Here is a 24,082-nt window from a genome sequence, read left to right as displayed (position 1 = left end):
TTTGGTGTCTAATATGAAAAAATTCATCACTACCTACAGAAATTTGCCATCTAACTTTACAAAGCATGTCGGGGCATTAAATGTTTGTTAATTTCCAGATGAACAGCTTGAAGTTCATTTTGTTGATTCAATTGTGTTTTTATGGCCATTTCTATCAGCTTTGTATCATATTCTACAAGCTTTATATTCTACAGGTTCTACAGTCAGGCAGTGCATTCAATTAGTTGTTTCAGAGTCATTAGATTCTGGAAATGTGGAACAATACAACAATGTGATGATGGAAAAAAAAGTGTTGAATACTTGAGTATTTTTAAAATCAAGTACTCCAGGACTCTAACTCAAGTAAAATTTTGACTGAACAATTCTCATTTGTATAGGGTAATATTTGACCAGACGTATCTATACTTTGACTCAAGTAATGCAGCTTTTTACTTTGTTCACCTCTGAACATATTATATCCTGTTGGATGCTTCACATAGGTCAACTCAGGTCTTACTGCTGGGCAGCTGGTATATCCTACATACCTTGAACGCATCGAAAGAAACACACTGAGGCTCCGTCATTACGCACATCGACGCAGCCGGCTCGTCCAATCAGGTGAGGAGTCTGAAGCTCAGGAAAGAAGCAGATGATATGGCAGCTTTGAGAGCGACCAGGTGGAACTTGCTTTGTTAAAACGGCCAAACGTGTAAATATGAAGACTGTGTGACTCGGACTCCGCGTCAGAGCAGCTGCTCGAGATGATTTACTTAATGCTCATTTCCGCGTTGTCCGGAGCAGTCGTTACGTTGATATTACAGTTCTTGCTGATTTACCGGAGGAGCCCCGAGCCCGTGAGCAGGACAGTGCAGTATGTCAAAGTAGTGCCTGATAACGCGCTGAAGGATTACTTTAATACCCAACATGCCGAACCAGGACAGCAGCAGCAGGACAGCACGACATCTGCTGCAGCCAAACAGCAAGAGGCCGCCTCAACGCGGCAGCAGGAAGCGGCTGTCACCGGCGGCAGCCCCAAACAACAGCCGCCGCCGCCTTCACAAAGCGAGCCCATTGATGCAACCAAACCGGAGACGTGCAATTTCTTAAACGCTATATTCCTGTTCCTGTTCAGGGAGCTCCGTGACACCCCCGTAGTCAGGCACTGGCTCACCAAGAAGATCAAGGTGGAGTTTGAGGAGCTGCTGCAGACCAAGACAGCAGGTCGGCTCCTGGAGGGACTCAGTCTCAGGGACATCTCCCTGGGTAATTCTCTGCCGGTCTTTAAAACAGCTACACTGATGAAACCGGTGCATTTAAACGAGGACGGCATGCCCGAGGAGCTCAACTTCGAGGTGGACCTGGAGTACAATGGCGGCTTCCACCTCGCCATCGACGTGGAGCTGGTGTTTGGGAAGTCTGCCTACCTGTTCGTGAAGATGAGGCGCGTGGTGGGGAGGTTGAGGCTGCAGTTCACGCGCATGCCCTTCTCCCATTGGTCCTTCTCCTTCCTGGAGGACCCCCTGGTGGATTTTGAGGTGAAATCGCAGTTTGAAGGGAGACCGTTGCCCCAGCTCACCTCCATCATAGTCAATCAGCTGAAGCGGGTGATCAAGAAGAAGCACACCTTACCCAACTACAAGATCAGGTAGGCTCAAAAAACACTGTGTACCAACAACTAAACGACATACTGCTAATCAGCAACATCTACACAAACAACAACAGTTGCAGAAACTCCTCACCCAGCAATATAACCAGCAAGGCCTAAAGATATAACAGCACCTGGCTGAGGTGTTCCCCACTGTGACAGAGGAGACTTTTTTATATGATACTAGAAATTACAATTAAACAACCAAAACTCATGTAGTCATATAGGAGTTAGGAGTAACACCTGCATGTGCCATAACTAAACACTGTACACCAACATTGTATTCACTAAATTAGACTGTGCTAATGTACAGCAAAAATTACTGAACTGTTTCTTGCGAAAAGATTCAAGCTAAATGTCCACAGCTAGTAGTAGCTACTTCAGAACAGACTACCAGACCTATACATTGTGATTGAAATCATACCACTGGTGAGCTGGTGATAAAGTCCACAGCTTGTTCAGTCAGATTTTTACTTGAGTTAAAGTACTGGAGTACTTGATTTTAAAAACTTTATTTTATGGTAATTAAGTACTGAAGTATTAAAAAGTACATTTTGATGGTCAACTCATTGTTGTATTGTTCCACATTTACAGAACCCAATGACTCTGAAACAACCTACTGACTGACTGTAGAACCTGTAGAATAGAAAAAGACTGTAGGATATGATACAGACTGTAGAGATGGACATAAAGCCCCAAGTCTGGTTGTGGTACAGCAAACATCTAAAACTAAATTAATCTTTCTTTATTTTCTAAACCTTCAAACACAGACCTCAGATCAGAGCATGGTCACTGGTGAAGAATCTTCTGCCTCATCTTTATCTAACGGCTCCATCATTTGGACACGACTGACAGTGGAGGAGCTTACTGCGATTGGTTTTTCTCCTGTGATGAACCCAGTGTATGGTCTATCACATTTTCAAAATAGAATAAAATTCCTTCCTCTGACTAAAGGTCAAAAGTAAATATTTGTCTTTAAAAGTTCCACTTTCTACTTTTACTTTTACACTTTTACTGCTACAAGTGCTTGTAATTTTGTTATTTTGGAAATGAGGTTTAAGAAACACATTTTCCACATTTTCCACTGGTAGTTTATCCAGACAGAGCAGCTCAAATCAAAAGGACAATGATTGACTCAAAAACTGCTCCCAGATCTTAATATAAACAGAAGTCCAATTTTTATTTCATTTTTTAATTATTTTTTTATGCCTTTATTGATAGCACAGTAGAGAGAGACAGGAAATGGGGAGGCAGAGAGAGGGGGAATGACATGCAGTAAAGGGCTGTCCGATGCGGGATTCGAACCAGGGCCAACTACAGCGAGGACCTTAGCCTCTGCATATGGGGCGCCTGCTTAACCAACTGCGCCACTCGACGCCCCAGAAGTCCAATTTTTGACTTTATTATTTGTCTGCGCTGTCTCCAGAGATGCTGCTCTACTTCTCAAATGATTTTCCATTTCTTCCAGCAGTGAGTTCTGCAATGGAACAATAGAGTCTTAACAATATCAGATTGACCAGAATCAAGCATTTTTTTCAAGTATACATCGAATGACTTTTAATTGCACTTGATATTTATATATTGGAATTTTCCACTTTGATTATTTGCATACTTAAAACACAGTTAATTCAGAATTACTGATAATGGTCTTTCAAATGGATTCACTTGAAATTATTACTGGTCTCTATGGATACTGACCTGGGTAATGGAATCAGCTCATAATCTAACCTGATGTTTCTTGATGAAAGTATTTCACCACTAAGTCCCACTCAGTAGCTGTTCTTGAGCTTTTGACTGAATCACAACATTCTTACTCAGCACATCAGTTCACCCAAATTGTAGAGTTTCAAACTTCCATTTTTTTCAGAGCATTTTAAGGAGATCTCATCAGAGCTGGCTTCATTCCTGACATTTGAACTAGCAGTTTAACTGAAGGTTCATTTATTTCCACAACCACATCTCACAGGCTTTCATCAGTAGTTGTAGTTTACTCAGTTATCATGGAGAATATCTCCATGACAACTGAGGAAACTCCTGAGGACTGTGAGATGCAGTTGAAAGCTCTAGAGAGAAGCCAGGAAGTGGACTTTGAGTTAATATTTTTTTTGGACTGCAACAGCAGTGCCCTGTAAGTGCTAATGTTTGTGACTGATGACTGAATGATCATATTTCCACCATTGGTCAGCCTAATGCCATGTGACTGAGTTGGAGTTCACCCATTGGCCGTTGCTCTTTCAAAATAAATTGGTGCAACCACTTTCTATTAGGAGGCGTTCAGTCTGCAGTGCTATCAACTTGGCACATGTGTCACTAGATCTGGAGAAGACAAATCAGATCATGTTACAGTAAATCCAGCTGAAATCACAGCTCAGTCTTTGTCTTTAACACATGTTTCTGGTGATGCTGTTCAACGCCGTCCTGGTTATAAAATCAGGATTTTAGCAGCAGCTTGGAAGTGACTGCTGGTTAACATGTAGTCTTACTGGTCCACGTTTCACTCACCGTTTCTGACTTGTGTCATTGTTGTGACAACAGAAACAGAAAAACATGTAAATGAGAACAGCTTTATTGTGAATTCAGATATATTAAAAAAAACTGTACATGTGAGCACAGAAAGGAGTAGAGAATATGACATGGTGATGTCAGATGTTTACAGGTTCCACAACAGTTTTCAACTATGTCCTCAGTTTCACACATTGACCGTATGCGGTCCAGAAAGATGCTAGGTCGACCCAGTCTTGTGTTTGTTTGTTGTATTTGTCTTGTTGTCAGATTGTGATATTATTGTTTTTATGACTTCCCAACAAGAACAAATATGATGGGATCCAGAAACCTGTACAACAGGGACTCTGCTAGTTTCTTAACAGATCTTAGACATGGTACTTGGTACTGCCACCATAGCACAGATATTTGCAGAACTACATTCTCCACCATAATCTAAAGTAACATGGATCAGAAGATTTCAGATTCCTTTCCTCCCTCTTGCCGCTGTAACTCATCGTGTTGATATCACTTTTGTTTTTATTCTGCACGATTACAGAATCCACAGGGCTCTCAGAAAGTAATGGTTCGGCAGTGTGGAGAGAAATCATGTCTGATCAAACGACCATGTGATCCCAAAAACATGCGCTTCAATCAACCTTTCTGAGAAGTAAGCGCTCATGTTACAGAGAGAAACTTGAGATCTTACTTCACTGTCCACAGTCTTTTTTGTAGTAGATTCTAAACTGTTCAGTTCTTTAACTGAGCATGGGTCATGTTTCAGCTCTACGATGGAGTTATTTCCTGGTGCCTTCTGTTTGACTTCCGCCAAACAGTGTTTACTATAAGGACCAAAAAGTTCAGTTTGGTCTCAGCTGACTGTAGAGCCTCCATCCACTTGTTTCAGAGTTTGCTATATGCCTTGTAGCAAACACTAGTCCAGATGTCATGTGAGATGTTTTAAACAATAGCTTTCTCTTTTCCTCTCTGCGACCGGTGAAGTGCTTGGCAACAGCTTCAATATGCACACTGTCTCCATCTCACCCATGGATCCCTGTAGTGCTTTTAGCGTCATTGGTGCTACACACACACACACACACTGATTGATTATACTGTTCTGAGGAAAATATAGTACCTTGGAAATGGTTTTGTGTCTTTCCTTTGATTACCAGCTGCGGCAACAGGGCTGCTATTGTTTTCAGCTTGTGAGACTCTCTCTCTGTGTGTGTGTGTGTGTGTGTGTGTGTGTGAGAGTTTGTCATCATTGCAAAATGTGGTCCTGGAGACACCTGCTCTGTGTCTGTTTGTTTGATGGCATTGCAACTGTGCAAGGTGCAGTCGTGAAACTTTACAGGTGTGTAGTTGACATCAAAAAGAAAGCACGTTCAAAGATGGCTGTGATCTGACCCATTAGAAGTCATGTCATAATCTTGTGATAGTGTTGTACTAATGTAGTAATAATGTTGTAATAATGTAGTAATTACAACAATTATTTCTTTTTGATTTTTATTAGTGGTAACAATGAAAAACTCTACATAATTCAAAGTTGTTGCACAGTGAAACATGAAAATGTCCAAAGGGGTCAAATACAATAAGAGCTTCTAAACCTCAGTGAAAATAGAAATGAGAAATTTGAAGTGAGAGAAACGGAAAGAGAGGGAAAAAAAGGGAAGTACAGAAGTTCACATGAGAGAGAGAGCGAGACATGGAAAAACAAGAACTTGTGTTTTCAGTTCTTTATTTCACTTTGCCTTACAAAAAAGGAACAGCTGTCAGGTAGTGGAAGTGCACATACCAGAGACAGACATGAGCCTATACTGTCTGATGTGGACTCACTGAAGTCCCAGCTGTGTCCTTTGGGACCTTCTCACAGCAGCACAAGACACATCTGCATTCTGACTACTGACTTGAGTCCACTTGGCCATGACGTGTGTCCTGTCAAGGTTCCCGCCCTCTTATCAGGGGCAGACTGGCTGATGATGTCACTTCCTGTCAGTGTGTATCAGAGAACAGGAAACACTGCACTGTGATAACTGTTCCTTTGTCCCTGCAGACCTCCGATTAGAGCCACAGTTTGATCGTATCTTTGTTTGCAGTAGTCAGATATCAGCTTCATGTTCAAACCATAGAGTTGTGTAATTAAGTGGTGATGTACAGAAAACTACACCATGAGTCTGAAGCTCAGAGTTTAATTTGAATGCTCAGTGGAGGTGGTGAGATTTTCTTCTGTTCTCTGTCTCATGGGATTGGAAACAGAGTTAGGGCTGCAACTAGTGATCATTTTCATCACTGATCAATCAGCTCATTATTAAGTGTTTAGTCCATAAAACTTCATGAAACAGTAAAAAGTGAAGAGTTTCCCAGAGTACGGGGCGACACCTTCAAATGTCATTTTGTCCCAGGACCCAAAGATATTCAGAGTAGAGCAGCACAGTGATTAATCAGTTATCAATCAGTTATCAACTGGACAGCTGTGATTTTTCACAGTTGTTTTTTTCACTATTTTTTTTTTACGAATGAAATAAGTTATTGATAAATTGGGGAAATATTTGCCATATTAATCACAGCCTTAATTACCATGAAGAGAATGCACCATGTGATCAACCAATCACCTGCTGAGCTGGATTTCTCTTGATTAATTTAGTTAGTTTTATCATAAAAGCTTTTATTTATTCATTTAAATATACACAAACAGACAGTATTATCATCTTTGGTTATAAGATATTCATAGGCCTGTGGTAAATGTTCATATTTAAAACAACCAAAATAAATATTTAGTAATCTAAGTCGTACAACCAGATCATCACAGTGTCCCACTCATGCTGTGAGCAAAGAACCGGTCCCAGGACCTCTTCAAGTTTTCACCTTCATTACTGACTTTAACTATCTAACTACCTAACATGTGTTCATATGATACTATCTCTAATGTAGACTCCATCCATGTTTTAAGATCTGGAGAGGAAGGACTTTTCCATAATCTCAGGATCACTCCTCTACACTTTTCACTGCAAAGTCATATTTTTGATATATTCCTATATTGGTCCCCAGTAAGAACAGTCATGGTGATACAGGTATGATAAAGTCCACCCACCTCCCTCTGTATTCCACTATGTTTTCCCAAAACTTTACACTGCCAAATTGCATGTAAAAATGTTACTATTTCTCTCTGACATTTCATCATTAATTTAATGGTCAGTAAATGCATCCCGTGGAGCTTAGAAGGACTAAAATAAAACCTATGGATTATTTTATGCTGAATAAATTTCCCCTCAGCTTCCTTAATATATTTCCCAGTATTCAATAATATTTTTTAACCGTTCCTTTATCACCAACATCACAGCCCAGGTCTTTTTGTCAAATGATCCTCAGAGTTTTACAGATATCTTTTATAACCTATTAAAGGTTCTGTAGAACATAGCTGCCCTGTGTGCTACACCAGCTTATTCCAAAAATCCCATCACTGGATTCGTACCCTGAATTGTCCCTTGGTGACACAGTCTCTGATTTGTAAGTACTTTTCTTTCCAGATCATATTTTTGCACAAGTTCAGAAAAAGATATAAACACTTCATCCGAGTACAGATAACTTATCTTATACATCCGTTGTATAAGCCATTGCTTCCTGTAGACAGATTTTTTTCCCGCTACGTATGGAAAGGTTGTGCCATACAGAGGCACGTGACCACAGGATGACTTTTTATACAACCGTCTGTCAGTAAATGTGTCGCCTTTATTTGTTTATATAACACTGTAGGAAACCTTGTTAAATAATATAGAATATCGCAATATTTCCAGTCACATGAGATATTTGTCATAATATCATTTTTTTCTTCAGTTTTGTAGTATTGCACAGTCTGCTCTGCTGCCATGTCCAGCCATCATTTCACTGTTTTACTGTACATAACCTCCCCCCACTAATATCATATATTGTGATATTTGAGCTGGACTGTATGGAGATTTTACATTTTGGATATGGCTGAAAGGATGTGGTGTTGACTCTGTGGGGAGCTCAGTTAGGCCTAGGAAAGCAGCAGCCTGTTAAAGGCCTTCAGAAAGGCTGACGTGAGGCGATATATGCTTAAATACATCATCGAAGATCCCACTGTGAAATGCAAACAGACTCACTGACTCTGAGTTGTGTGCTACTGCAGCAAACAGACAGACTCTAAATGTGCGTGTGAATGTGTATTAGCAGCGATCATGCAGAGTGTGATGATGGTGATGTAATGAGGAGCAGCCTCAGAGAATGAAAGCTGGACCTTGGGATTTGCTGAGTTGCACAGATGGTAGTTCTGTGGAGGGGAGGGCTGGGACCACAGCCCATTGGAGGTAATCCAGGCATTACAGCACCCATGTCGAGTCTCAGCTCCTGCTATGGGGGAATACTATGTTCAGAGCCAAATCTGTGGTGGTTTTACTTTGACCCAGTCAATTGGTCCAGCTCCCTGTTTACAGGAGAGGAACCCTCAGCTGGTGCAGGTACTAGTTTTATCAACGAGCTGAGGCTGCTCATTAATCAATAAATCAGTTAATGACTGATAGAATAAAGACAGGAATAGATAAAGATATTGTACAGCTGTTTGTTGTCTCCTGTGGTCATCAGTTTGAATCATGGTGGATATACTGTATAACAATAATCCAATCTGATGAATAACATGGTCAATTTACTAACTTTTTTTGTAGAGCTTTCCATCATATCACATGGACTTCTTCAGCAGATGGAGCTGAGTAGCTGATATGATTGATCCAGATTTGTTATTGTCAAAGTTAATTCTTGACCTTAGAAATAACATTCCCCAGTCAAGGTCCACTTCCAAGCTTCTTCCTGATCTTTCAGCTGCATCACACAGCCTTCATCAGTAGCTGGCATTTAGCTCAGCTGGATCTATTAACCTGTGAACTGAATAGTGTTGAAAAAACCAATATGTGGACCTTGAATTTTGAAACTGATAATTTGAGAATTAACTTTCAAACACAGTAAGATTAATGGAGCTTAGCTGCACCATTTAGTTGCTTAAGGAATTTATGTCATCAACGTTCTTAATCACAATCCTCTGGTAACTTTTAAAAGGAATATAAAATCTACAGTTTTTCTAGTTCCAAGAGGCTTTGGAGGAACTTGATTGGTGGTGGCTCAGGTGTCAGTGCAGTCAGTTCAACACCAGAACCCCACAGTCAGAAGACAGAGACCTTTGATGAAACAGTGAAAATGAGACATGAAGTTTTCCTAGTAGTATTTTATTAGATTTTACAGTGAAGTTTAGTCTCAGTGATGTCAGTAATGACCTCATTGTTACCGTAGGTCCTGTGTTAATATCAGAGCGGGGTGTGCAGCTCCACTACTCTGCTGTTTGGGTGCTAACTTAAATGTGTCTCTAGCACAAAGTATTGAAACTTATGAATCTTGGTTAGATTCTTAGTTTTGTGAACTTATTCATTGATCAGATATTTCTTGGTTTAAACTTCTTATATGGCTGCTTTGTGTTGAGAATAAAAACACTGGGCAATCATAAAGTTTTATAGAAAAACATCTTCATATTCAAATTGTCATTTTTTGAAAAATATATATACATGTATATACAGTAATCACACTCATTGCATCACTGTTTGTTTGTTTGTTTGTTGCTTTGTTGGTGAAATAAGTTGTGATAGTGTTGTTGCTGAGTGCCTCTCCATCATGGAGCCTGTGTGGTGTTGTTGTTGTTGGTGCAACTGAACAAAAACACCTGTTAAATGATTGGCTCATTATCAGCCAGAGAGGGAGCACACAACGTTGTTCATGCAACCATGAAACTGTCTGACTTTTTATTAAACAATTTTCTTTTTGCTATAGATGACATGTCTGTTACACGACCTTATTGCAGTGTTTCCTAATTCACATAATAATATTCATAAATATGTTTTCATTAGTGTATAATCACATTAATCTAAGAATCTCTCTTCTCCCAGCAAGGTACTTTGCTTTCGCTGTAGGGTCAGAATTAACATGCTGCCTCTGGCCAATGGGTTTTACTTTGCTTGGCAGGGGCATCTGACAAAGTAGATTAAAACGGTCAGAAATCAATTTATACATAAATCATAAATAAAAATTATTATTAAATGCACAATTACCCAAGTGAAAACACATACTCTAGATTAAACATAAACTGTAGTTTATGAAATGTTAGGAAAAAATTACTAATTCAAATCTGTTTCAGATAATACGAAATTAAAGTATTTCATGTATATAAATCATCAATTGAATGTAAAAGCAGGAAATGAAGTGTCACGTCACTGACCCATATCTATGTCTATATTTAAATTTTGGTGTGTCCTTAATGTGTTATATCACAGCTTGCATGAAAACACACACACACACACATGGTGTTTAGCTGAGTGATTTCTGTTGTCGATCTTCTTTAACCTCCTTCCTTCTGTCACTTCCTGTCAGAAGAGGAAGGATGATAGCACCACTGCAAACAAACAGCTGGCCATTTTAGAGAGAGTCCAGTTCCCTTCAGCTCAGCCTCTGCTTGTACCACAGACAGGAGACTTGTGCATCGATTGGACTGTCACTGTAGTTTAGCTGTTGTTTTGGCTGCTGGCCCAGAACTGAGAGATGATGAGGTTTGTAAACAACACAACTGCAATTTACTGGAACAGGAAGTAGTACCATAGTTTAAAGGCCCCATATGTTACACTTCTCCTGTGTTTTATTTGAAGTGTTCATTAGAAGATATATTTGTGGTTTTAAGAACCAAAAACCATTTCAATGTAGGTTTACATCTCCTCTCTCAGGCTTCTCTGTGGAGCTCTAGTAACAACAGGTCAGTGAGCCAATCAGAGGAGAGGAGGCTCTGAGCCACTCTTCTTATTGGCTGACTGTTTTCTGAGTGATCCAATAAAAATATAGCAAATTTCAGGTAAACTCAGAGAGACCAAATCCTGCAAGGTTGGATGGTGAGTCCAGGTGGGCGAGGCTTTATACTATATGGGACCTTTAAAAACATTCATTAGCTGCCCTATAATGTACATTTAACCTCGTTTTGCAATGTCACAGCAGGTATATAGTGCAACAGTGAAGCCAGGTCTTCTACATCAACACCCTTAGTCAAATGAGAATGTCTCTTCAAGAAAATAAAGAAACCATTTGTTCAGGAGAATGACCTGGGCAGTATTGATTACGGATGACTGGATTTGAGTCCATTAGATGGTAAAAGATGATACATGTTGATGTTGGTGACTTGAGCGTTAAGCCATTGAATACTGGGGGAAAATATGTGATTCCTAAAAATTGACATATGAGGACAGAATGATGCACCACCAGAGGATACATGATCCCTCATGACTAATACCCCTCCTTCTTTAACTGAGATACTGCATTAATATATCTTAGTAGCTGTTATATTAGTACTTGTCTCAAAAATAATTCTGAAAGCGGTCTCCACCTGCAGATTTTAGTAATTGCAAACTCCTGGTAAATAAATCACACCTGATGATGATAAGGCTGAAGTTATCTGATTATTGGATGATTATTGACATTTTATTTCAGTCTCTACTTCAACTGTTGAGCTAACCATATACAGTAGTTTACAGCTGCTTCTCGTACACTAAAGTGATAAGCTTAAAATATTGATGTGATGTACATAGCTAAAGGTTCAGCTGGGAGATGCTAGCTGCTGTTGGCTGGCTAATAGCCTTGTTTAGGACCCCCCATGGAAACAGTTGTGAACAGGGCCACCCAGCAATCTGCTAACACACTTCCACAGTGGTTTCTTATATGAGCATACTGAACAGACACATGGCTAACTGACACAGTTACCACACAACAACCAAGACTCACTTTGAAGGTTGGATAAGACAACATCAGTTTATTGGCTGCAGCTCACAAAGCAACGACAGACACATCTGTCAGCTGACAGATGTTGGCTTAAGCTGAGAGGTATGGTACTGTTACTCTAGTTGTATGAAACTGTTAGTATATCAGCTGTTATTTTAACAAATGTTTAATGTTAGAAAAATTGTTTGACCAATTCTACATTTCAGAGGTAATTAGAAAATAAAGACCTGCCCATAATAAAGACCTGTTACTTTCTGCAGTTGGTAAATAAAGACCCAGTCACTGTCTAAGGAAATCCAGTCGTTGAAAACTGTTGAGTTCTTTGTAACTATCTCATGATGATGTCATAGAAACTGTTCACACCAAATCATTTTGACAGAGCAACAGTCCAACACTTTGCCAACTGATGGTGTGGCTCAGTCAGTCAGTCAGTCAGTCAGTCAGTCAGTCAGTCAGTCAGTCAGTCAGTCAGTCAGTCAGTCTCTGAAGGCTTTGACAGTGTACTTGCTGAGCTAACACCAAAGCCTGTGTATCTGGCACATACTGTAGTGAATGGTCTGTGGCAGCCGGGACTGAAGCTGGGTAACCTAAGAGCTCTCCTGGTCTTGGCCAGTACAGTAAGTGTTTGTGGCCTTTTCAGCTGGTCAGAGAGGGAAGATCATCTAATAAGAGCTTTGTGATCAAAGTATTCTTCTCATAAATAATTTCTCTCTTTTTTATTAAATCCTTTATCTTGTCATTAACTGAACTGTCAACTAAGCAGATGGATTGAATTTGAGTCTGCATTTGCCAAGAACAGAAGACAGTTTTTCATGCCTTTTAATATAGAAGGGCTATGTCCATTTGTGGGGTCTTTGTGTTGTTGTCACTTTGAACAGGAGCAAAGTGCCTGGGCACTGACTCCCAATAAATCTGGTTCTCCAGACAGTGTAGAGTCATTGAAGTGAGTAGTTCTTTATAAATGTAGTGTTACATGTGGCGCTGCAGAAAAACCTCATTCAAAATCAAATCAAATCTGTTTCCTTGAAGGCTGAACCGTCAGTCCCTCTACACCAGACTATAGCTGTGTTATAAATTACAGGTACAGCAATGACTCTGAGGAGTTACTGTCATCAAAGCAACAAAATAAGTAGACAATGAGTCATTTGCTTCAGTGACCCCTAAAATTCTAAAATTTCTAAAATAAATCATGTTCAACATGGCAAGTAATTGCTGATCCAAAGGACAGATTCTTTTGATGTTGGAATTGGTGCATCTTATGGTCACAGCTGATCTATCTAGCATGCTAACAGTTTGTCTCTCATCAGTGAAACTTTCTCTGTATTTGGGTGAAATACTTGACTTTTTACAAAATCATCACTTGGCCCTGGCACTTGTATGTAGGAGACAATAACATCAGTCTGATCAGTAAGGTGGACGACTGATCTGAACAAAGTCCACTATTTAGAGCAGCAGGAGCCCTCAGGCCAGCGATAGCAACACCAGGAGCCCAGAATAGCTGAGGACGGGTGTGTGATCTCAGACATCATGCTTCTACATTACAGTGACTGGTTTTATGAAGACTCAGGGCTGCTGCACTTAGAGGCAGTTCTCCACCAAGCACCACACCCAACAGAAGCAGTCAGTCTGGCCTACGTTAACTGTGACTCTGACTCCTGCATTCTTCACCAATAATACAAACCAGAGCTGATGCATTCCACTGTGTGTCAGTTCATACCTTTCACAGATAGTGGACAGGTTCTGCAAATCTGATTAACTCTTAGGTTGTTGACAACGGTGTCTACTTGTATTTAAAGTAATAGCACTATGTGAATTCCCTTTAAAGGTCAATGAAAAGTGATATATTTGTGTCAGTTTAGAGGCACTGTAGGGTTCCCCTGTCTGCATTAGTTGGATTCATTACGTTTGATTTATGCACAGTCAGGGACTTAACATCAGTGGAAGTCCCCATTTAAACTGAAATTTGGATGCTTCCTATGTCTCTCTCCAGATACAAACCCTTCTTCCCGTTCCAAGTGCAGCCTCTGCTGGGTTCGGCCTGTGATTTGGACCTGTCAGTCCAGGACAGCAGGCTGGTGGAAGGCCGACTCAAAGTCACCCTCATTGAATGTAGCAGGTAAAACTCTAGATACCTTTGTACCTCACACACACACTCACACTCTTCAGAAGGACAAAATTATTATTGTTATTATTATTATCATTATTATATTATCATTATTGCTATCTCAGAAAAAATGTAAGACCTTCTGTTGGGTCCCTGGTTTAAAGGAAATGTGGATGCTACATGTTTGTGCACAAAACAACAAACAAAACAATCTGACCTCAAAACTTTAAACTAACCTACCAAAATAAAATGAAACAAAAAAGACAAGAGTTGACAAACACATTTGCTGATTAGTACTAAGCCTGAACACACTGAAAGCTTACAGCTCACACTGACAGCTGACAGACAACTAATGTGCAGGCTCCATTGTTGGGAAATGGGAGGGTGAGAGGGGTGGAAGTTTGGTTCAGCTGAGGTTTAAAACCTCCTGTTAGCCATTCAGCCAGCATCGCCTGCACCTCCTCACACACACACACACACACACACACACACACACACACACACACACACACACACACACACACACACACACACTGATTGCACCCACGTAGGAGGAGAGCGAGAGCTGTCAAACACAACTAGAAAAATAAACATATGAGCAACAGTCATAACAACACTGTTGCCCAGTAGTCAAGGCAACAAAATTCATGTCACCTCACGTCATGGTGGCACTATAACAATGATTTTTTATATTTTTTTCTGATGGCTTCTGGACCTCTGTTCTATTTAATGTCGATGAAGCACAAGGTTCAAATCCAGACCGATTTGTTAGTTTACTACTGGGTGTTACAATATTTAGTCCACATCATTCATGTCAATGACGGTAAATTAATTAGGATTACCTTTCAGTTTTAACAGAGTACATATCAACACCTCTCCAAAGCAGTTTTAACAAAAACTGAGCATCATAACCTTCATGAAGGGCTATTGTATTAGTCCAAGCATCAACCTCCAAGGCTGAAAAATAAAGCCAACCACTTTTGGAGGCTGCCTCCAACCCCTCAGCAGAACACTTCAGTAGAACCCTTCAATAATATCCTTCAGTAGAAACCTTCAGTAGGACCCTTCAGTAGGATCCATCAGTAGAAACCTTCAGTAGAAACCTCCAGTAGGACCCTTCAGTAGAAACCTTCAGTAGAAACCTTCAGTAGGATCCATCAGTAGAAACCTTCAGTAGAAACCTTAGGATGTATTTACTTGATCTTTGTGGAGATCCTCTGGTAAAGGTTTTTTCTCCTCAAACAAGGACAGAGTTTTTGTTAAGTTTCACTTGATATAAAAATGTAGCATTTTACAAACTGATTCTCTGCACACCATGTGCTTTAGTGCATTGTTAGTGATGCGATGTATTTATTCGTTCCTTTTTCCTTCTGAACTATCTGACTGTCATTTTAAAGAACATACTGGGACGTCTGCTGTTGTTGCAGACTTTTTGATCAATCAGAATTTCAAACTTTATTTTTTACAGTTAGAAAACTAATAAATCCAAACAGTATCTACTACAGTTCACCACCCATATGAATTCTACATGAAGTAAACACAGGGTCTAATAATCTGAATTTGAAGAGTTTTATCATAATCTCTGTGACAGTGGCAATCGCCATTAAAAAAATGTGTTCAAACTCTATCAACTATTGCATCCATTAGTCCATTAGACTACACTCTGTCTCTAAGACAAACATGTTCCCTCTTTGTTCAGAGATGGCATGTTTAAATTTTAATTGGCCTAAGAGTCAAATCAATTAGCCCAGGGTCATCCCAATACAGAGGCCTATCCTCTGTTTCCTTGGAGACTAGTTGTGTGTGCTTTGATGTGTATAGACCACAAGATGATCAGATCAGGCTCATCTATTAATAATTCATATCCTGCCCATTATAATCATACAAACTCTCCTCTTCCTCTTCCCTCTCACATCACTTTGTTTTATCTCCATCCTCCCAATATGAGAATTACATTAGATCATATCCCAGAGGTTTACAGTGTATTTTAACTATGTTAAGATATCAGGTGTAGCAGAGGGATGTATTCACCCATTTATCCTGTTAGGTGGAGTCCTGCCAAGGAAACAGTTAAAGCTCATTCAGGCCTCATTCTCAGAGGCCTGCTCCTGAGATATTTAGTATCACATAGTTTCTGCAGAAATGTACTGTGTGTCAGAGCAGGTTAGTCAGGGAGCTTCTTCTCCTCAGTGTTACAGCAGGAAACTCTGCTGATGCACTGACCCCCTGAGAACAGCAGGGGGCAGCAGGAGCCAGAGTAAATGTTGCTGTGACCTCATCTTTTCTTTTCCACAGTCAGGTGTAACGAACTGTTTAGTTGAGAAAGATGTAATAGAAGAGAGAAGGAGACGATCATTTATTTATTATTATTATATGACAGATAAGTGAATATCTTTGAGTTTTGAACAAATATTCCCTATTTCCTGTAAGAACCTGGATAATGAAAATAATTTGTAGCTGAACATTACTGCTGCCAGAAGTTAAATGAGGAAAGTTGGGCCTCTTAGTTTTACAAATAGATAGAGAGATTGAATAGACTAGTTAAAACTACTCCATTCTATTCCATCCAATTCCATTCTTCTCTAGTGTGAGGATTTACTGCATTTCTCTTTTTTATACCTTTGTAATCTGAATATCTTTGGGTGGTGAATGGCTTTTAGTTCTTGTCTAATTCTCACTATTTAATTAAATAATCTATAAATATTAAATAATCAGTTCATCAAAAAGTAAATGATTCAACAATGAAAATAATTGTTAGTTGCAGCCCTGGATTGAATTCTACTTTGGTGTCTATAAAACTACATTGAGATGTTTGAAAATATGAACATGTTTCCAGGTGAATAAACCATGTTGTTGTAAAGATTATGAGAGAGTTTATTTCTGAAATAAAGAGTAATAAGACGTAGACTTGGTTAAGATTTTAGTGTCTGTGGATGAAGATGAATGGAGCCTTTATAACCTGAGAGAAGATGATCAATCTCTTTTCTACTGTAGGATTGACTAGTGTCTCTGGTCGAAGCAAAGCAGACATAATCACAGCAGTGTTAACAAATACCTGGTAGATACATGACTGATTTTATTACATTAAGACTTAGTATGAACTCATTCTAAATTATTCTGTTCTACAAAGAATGTATTTATTTGGGAAACAATTTTTTTTTTTTTTTATTTCTAATAGTTAAAACTTATTTGTACAGCACCTTGTATAACGCAATTCAGTATTTTAAACCATTAGCATTTCTTTATTAATGTACAAATGGAGTGTTACTTACGAAGAGTTTAACTCATAAAACTCAGGACTGTGTGAGGTTCATTTGACCACATAACCCAAAAATCTGATTTTGATTCTGCTGATGTTTTTTATCAATCATGATTGATGCACAGAAATGTGTGACTTCAGTCAAATTGTTCCAGCTTCAGGAGATACGTTTGTGTTCATATAATTCATTATAACTATAAGTGAGAAAATAGAAACACAAGGTTATGAACACAAAAAGATTTGACTTGATTGGTGCCTATAAATATCTTAGTCTTAGTCAGTTTGAATGTGTGGTTCTGATGTAAGTTGTGCCCTGACCCTGCAGACTGTTCATCCTGGGTTCCTACGACAGAGAAACATATGTTCACTGCACCCTGGAGCTGAGCAGCAACCAGTGGAAGGAGAAGACTCGCAGCTCCATCAAGCGGGTGGGTTTGAACTTCTTCTTCATTTCTCTGTCCTCTGGTTTTTCTTCTCTTTGCTCTAATTCAACAAATATATGTATATATTTAATCACTATACAAAGCATGTGCAGTTACACAGAACTTAATAGTTAAAAATTACCAAAAGATTTCTCACCAAAGTCAAGATGGAAGCTGGTACAGGTTTTTCTATGTGTTTTAATGAAGTTGAGACTGTGGACAAATTTAGATGACCATGAGGCCAAACCCTACTGGCTGAAGTTGTTATGACAAAATGAATTGAATCCAACACCCAAACTCATACTACAGAGTTGCTTCACACAGTCACAACCACAGGTCCCTGAGCTCTGAAGCTCTGTAACTTTTATCACAGGAAATTGTTTGTTTGGTTCATGTTGTGAATGAAAGTGATTTTTGTGGTCGTTGTGAATATGTATCAGTGCACTGTGAGTGACACAGTGAGGTTGGAGGAGCCCATGTCAGTACGAGTAATGTAATTTAAAGAACACTGTTTTTTAGGTCTGCATGATGTAACTAAATATGAAGGATAACAGCAAACGGGTGTTTTAGCTTACATTACTTACTGTATTAATTAGTACTATTGTGGATGGCAGTGAAATGTAACAATGGAAACAAAACTGATGCAAATATCCTGCTGTGTGGAGAGTTAGCTGATATTATTTCGCAGATAAACACAGGATTCACTGTTGAGTTGGTTAGTAAGCTGCTTGTTGAATTATTCAGATGTATGTCATTGTAGTGACAACATCCCATATCTTCATTTCAATCAGCGTGATCATAGAATTCAATTTAAATGGCAATGAACACAAAAACACATTTAATAATCTAATAATACTGTAGCCCTGCTCATACTGTTGTTACTGTGAATTTATTATTGAAATCAGCTAACCAAATTTAATCCAGTTCAATTTATGTTGAACTTTAACTTTATTGCAATATACTGTGATACAGGTCATTCAGAAGGTCTTCATACCCCCTTTTTTCCACATGTTGTTATGTTGCAGCCTCATACTAAAATCAAAAATATAACATATGTTACTACTCTTAATACCTTATCATGACAAGTGAAAACAGAATTTTAGATTTTTTTTGCAAACTTATTAATAAGGAAAAACTGAAAGACTGAAATATCACATTGACATAAGTATTCAGACACTTTACTCTGACTCTCTAAGTTTAGCTCAGGTTCCTCCATTTCTCTGGATCATCTCTGAGATGTTTCTCCACCTTGACTGGAGACCACCTGTGGTAAAGTCAGCTGAAGACACACACCTGTCTATATCAGGTCTCACAGCTGACGATGCAGATCAGAGCAGAACCATGAGGAGGGGAGAGGAAGGAACAGCTGCAGAGCTCAGAGACAGGGTTGTGTTGAGGCTCAAAAACATCTCTGCACAGGATCTCTGGAGCTCAGAGTGACCATCAGGTTTTTGGTTACTTCTCTTACCAGGACCCTTCTCCCTCCATTGCTCAGCTATAACAGGTATACCAGTGAAATATGTGTTGGTAACAAATACAGTACCACTGCCAGTAAAAAAGATTCACATAGTTAAAAGTCACCTGTTGCTGAGCTCCAGATTCCAACAGTGGACCTGCTGAACAGAGCTTTTCAGACCCAGAAACACTTCCTCTGCAGATGCCACATACTTTGTCTTATTGACACATTAATATGAGCTTATTTTCATCTTCCTTGCACTGATGAGATTGCGCATTGTTGACATTTTGAGAGGCAAAGAAAATTTTCAGGCCCCTTCGGCAAACCTTTTCTAATTGCTGCAATTTAAAGATATTACAGTTATCACATCAGGCTTGTTTGGGAGTGACTAATGACCGTTTTAGAGGGAAATGTCAGCTCTAATTACTGGCTCTCGCTCCAACAAAGCCTGATGCTGCTATCCTTGCCACACACTTCTGAATGACATTTGCAGTGGCTCAAAGATTCTGTTGTAGTAATTGCCCTGTACTGTTTTCTCATGTTAGGTTTAATGACTTTGGAGGAGTTGAGTCCTCCACCAGCAGGTGGCAGTGAAACATCAGCTCTTCCTCTCAGATCGAACCACATTATCTTCCTCTCCGATTTCTCTCGCTCAGAAACAGCAGGTCATTGTACTTCAATAAAACAGATGCTCTATGTTTCTGTCCCATAAAGCTGGAACTTCAGATTTAGCATTTACTTTGCAAATTTAAAAAATAAAAATTTATTTATGAAATTTCATTTATTCTAAATTTCGTCCCTCCTCAAATCAAAGGTGTTGGAAAATGTTGCTCAGGTTCCAGCTGGAATCAACATTACACTGTCAGATTGTTAGACCTGCTGCCAATCAGTGTAATTTCTTTTGTAGGCGGTGGCTGTTTTCAGCAGCAACATTACAGACACAGCCTGCACACCAGGCACTCACATTTCTGTTTTCAGAAACAACTCACTAACTGAATGTGCACCATTGTCCCAGTGAGAACAGTCTTATTTCAGCAGCCCTTTAGTAATTTTCCACTGACTCTGTCGGCCAGAGAATTCAGAAATATGTTATAATTCCTTTCAGTAGATAAAATGAAATATATTTATTATGAATTCAGCTTTACCTTCAGACAGAAACACATGTTTACAGTGTGATCCCCCAGGCAGGTTCCTCACATATCTGAAAACACTGGAACAAAGCTCCAAACAGGTGTTATTTGGATAAACTGGAATTCAAAATCTAAATGTTTATTTTCTTACCTTAAAAAATATCAGAACTTAATAAATGGTTAGGTACATAAACCGGATGGCATGCAAAAGTAGAGCACTTCTGATGTAGCAGTTATTTTTGCATGTGTTTTTCCTATTTGTATCTTAATGTTTACTCTGTTTACTATGAGCCTTGTCCTGAGGGGCCATCATAATACAGTGCTGTCCAATACCAATTACTTGGACAAGTCTTGCTGGATAAATTGCTTTTTACCTATATTACGTTGTTTCACTGTTGATAAAGTTAAATGCGGCAACATAAAATGACCACACTGCCAGTCATCTCCATCTCCAAATAATTCTTCTGTTGACAAAGTTTCTTGTTGTACCTATCCGAGTCAACAGTTCTCTTCCTCTCCTGAAAACAGCCTGGGCTGAGCATCATTGTGAATTCAGCTGTATTAAAACACTGTATATGTGAGCAGCATTTCTGGGATCAGTGATGGTATTGCAGCATTAAAGGCATGTGCAGAAGTGTGGAAAAAGAGGCAGCAGTAGCAAGTAAATGAGCCAGTTACACTGATACAGTAGAAGTTAGCAGTACAGTATATGCACACAACCAATCCACATCACAAGGACTGCTGCAGTGATGCTTTATAGCAAGCTAGACATTCTGTCAGTAGCATGGGCACAAAGGTCATGGTGGTTGTAGGGCATACAATTTTTTTTGTGGCATTACGGCTAGAGGGAAGGGCAGTGGCTGCCATAAAATTCCTACCCTGGAGATAGTGTCTACCTCCTGGATCCAAACTGTAAGAATGTTAAACAGGAGAGGATCCTGACAACTGAAGACTCTACCTCCCATTCTCCTGTCAGAGACTCTAAGAACCACAAGTAGACCTGCATTCTGGGAGGGCAGTGGTCTAGTGGTTCTAATAACCCTAACCCTAACCCTATGAGCTCTTTAAGATATGATGGTGCCTGACCATTAAGGGACTGAGTAGTCTTTAGAGACTTTTTGGTGCACCCTGATAATAAGGAATTGCAATTGCATTGCAATAATCCAGCCTAGAAATAACAAAAGCATGGACTAGTTTTTGTTTTTTTGTTTTATGTGGGAGTTAAATGACCTGTTGTCCTGATGAAAGATAACTCAGAGCTTCCCTACAGTGGTGCTGGGGGCCAGGGCAAAGCCATCTAGAATAACTATACCATTACATCATGTGTTTCTGAGGTGTTTGGGGCCAAGTCCAATAACCAGTTTTGTCTGAGTTTAATAGCAGAAAATTGCAGGTCATCCAAGTCTTTATGTCCTTAAGGTGAGGTTTAGCTAACTGATCAGTTTCATCAGACTTCATTAACAAGCACAGTTGGGTATCGTCTGCATAACAATGGACATTTATGGAGTGATAAACCGCTACTGGGGCAGGAGGTGGTGAATTTAGTCTATAATAGTTAGTATAACTATCATTAAAGAAGCTCATGAAATCGTCACTACTGAGAGGTGTAGGAACACATAGATCAACAGAGCTATGACTCTTGGACAGTCTGGCTACAGAGCTGCAGGGCTGTTTTTATTTTCCTCTTAAATGATGGGTAACAGGCTGCTCTGGCATCACTAAATGTTTTAGACTATCTTGCCAGACTGAGCGAGATTCTTCCAGTTTGGTTGGACGTATTTCAAGTTTTCATTTCAGAGTTAAACCATGGAGCTTAATACACTTCAATTATCACAAATAAATGTACTCATTAGTGCTGCCACAGGGCTTTTCCTGGCCTAAAATTAGACGGGGGTGGTACTAAGCCGTACAATCATGGGGGTGGGGGGGTCGCAGCAATATTTATATTTTCATTATCATTATTTCTCCAGCCACTGTGGGTCACTCACTCTATGCTGCTGAGAACATCTTTTGAGAACATCTAGGAAGATGAATAAAAAGTGATGTTAAAATCGTTGGCTTTAATACACTCCTCTCCTCCACCAGCACCTTCCACTTGTGGCTGAGAACTAGGCCTATAGTCAGTCCTGACACATTAACTGTATCTCATCAGTAACATGAATTAGCTTTTTTCCCCCTACATTAGAAGAACTAATGATGTCTGCACTCTGTACTGTTTCACTTGTCCTCGCAATTCTCCTCCTTGCGAACTCTTTTTGAAATAATCTGTGATTTGAGACATTTCTGCAAAAAAAAAAGAAAACATGATACACGTACACGATGGGATGTAATGTTAATTTAGGGAAACTTTTCAAGAAGCTGGGTGTGCTTGGGTGTAAAAGAGATAATGTTCACTTGTTTGAATAGCAGCAAAATCAGGTCGCCGCTTCATATTCTTCTTTGGCAATTTCAGATGGGTCTGCCTGATGCACGGATTACGATACAGCGCCACTACATTGCTGTAGTGGCGTACAGCTGCGATTGCAGTTACAAACGTCAAATCCACCAAGTACCAAGAAAACAAGTAGGCCTACTAGAATTTTGTCAGGAGGCGGAGGTGGCAGGAAATTTGATGGAGGTTGCCGCCTCGCAATTCTCTATGCAAGAAAAACTCTGTGTCAATTGATTAAAAAAAATATTCAAGTTAATCACATAAATGGGCTGTGATTAATCATTATTAATCATACGTTTAAAATACTACGAAATGTCCGACTATTTAACAGCACTTGGCCAACTTGTTGTCATGGAGAGACACTGTGATCGCCTGCTGTATAATGTGCGCTACACAAGGCATATGCTCGAGTGGTAGACTCCTTGCTGCTGTTATCATACAAAGTATATATATATGTATTATAGATTAGTATTTGTGATCTAATGATGGGGTTAATTTTAATTTTTTTAATTTTTTTTTAAATACTCTAATACTCTATTATAATGCATTGTAATTTATGAAGTCATGTTGATATGTTTGGTATATAAAATGTTAATCTGCAGTGTGTAACTGTCATAATTATAGTGGACAAAAAGTATACACATGCCTTAAATGGAAATACTCAGTCAGGTGTTGTATTTAAGAACAGTTACGTTCCACCACTGTCTCTCACTGACCTTCATTTCCAATGTGAAACTGCTGCAGCTATACTGCTAAAGCATGTGTTGGACAACAACAACACAAAGGACTGATTGAACCGAGCCACCCCGTGGTCAGTTGAAGGTGTAGTCAGCAATCCAATAAGTAATAAATATGTGAACTGTTCCCCCCCAACACTTGACCAGTTCAGCCCTCCCCAAGTGGACCCACTTCAAAGCACTTTTATCCGTTTTTTGTTAATATAGGCATAGAAATGCAGATTCACAGTGGCATTTGAGCCTGATTTATCAGCCTCCTCCAGTCTGCATGTCCCCAGCAGGACTCCGTAGTAAGGATTAAAGGCTATACCATCTGGTAAAGGTCACTTGCTGTCTTTCTCTCCCTTTTCCCCTGATAATTGTCAGATTGAAGCGTCTTCTGCTTCCCGTATGAAAACAGCTGCTTGTCTTGTGTATATTAAAGGTTTTCATGCCATTTGCATATTCTTTCATTTTAACCAGTGTGAGCCACTTGCTCTTGCTTCTCCCTGCACCATGTGCTGGTTGAAAATGTCTGTCTTCCAGTTGGATATCACTGTTCAGTTTCTGCTTCCTCACACAATAGAAAGTCACAATGCCAGATTTGAATGGGCCTAAGAGACGTTGGCTGGTTTTTAATG

General features: G+C 39.5%; 1 protein-coding gene across 1 annotated transcript in view; it reads left to right on the top strand.

Annotated features, from left to right (window-relative positions):
• The first annotated feature begins 623 nt into the window (after nucleotides 1–623).
• The window catches only part of pdzd8 (PDZ domain containing 8), a 47,819-nt gene continuing 24,360 nt past the window's right edge, over nucleotides 624–24,082 (top strand). Inside the window, exons 1-3 of the mRNA XM_022765139.1 lie at nucleotides 624–1,624; nucleotides 13,914–14,039; nucleotides 17,612–17,714. Of these exons, the coding sequence (XP_022620860.1) occupies nucleotides 741–1,624; nucleotides 13,914–14,039; nucleotides 17,612–17,714 (1,113 nt within the window). The 5' untranslated portion in view covers nucleotides 624–740. The remainder of the gene's footprint in view (nucleotides 1,625–13,913; nucleotides 14,040–17,611; nucleotides 17,715–24,082) is intronic.

The sequence above is a fragment of the Seriola dumerili genome, unplaced genomic scaffold (assembly GCF_002260705.1).
Source record: "Seriola dumerili isolate Sdu_G_001 unplaced genomic scaffold, Sdu_1.0 BDQW01000665.1, whole genome shotgun sequence".
NCBI lineage: Eukaryota > Metazoa > Chordata > Actinopteri > Carangiformes > Carangidae > Seriola > Seriola dumerili.
This window is presented reverse-complemented; position numbering and strand designations above follow the sequence as displayed.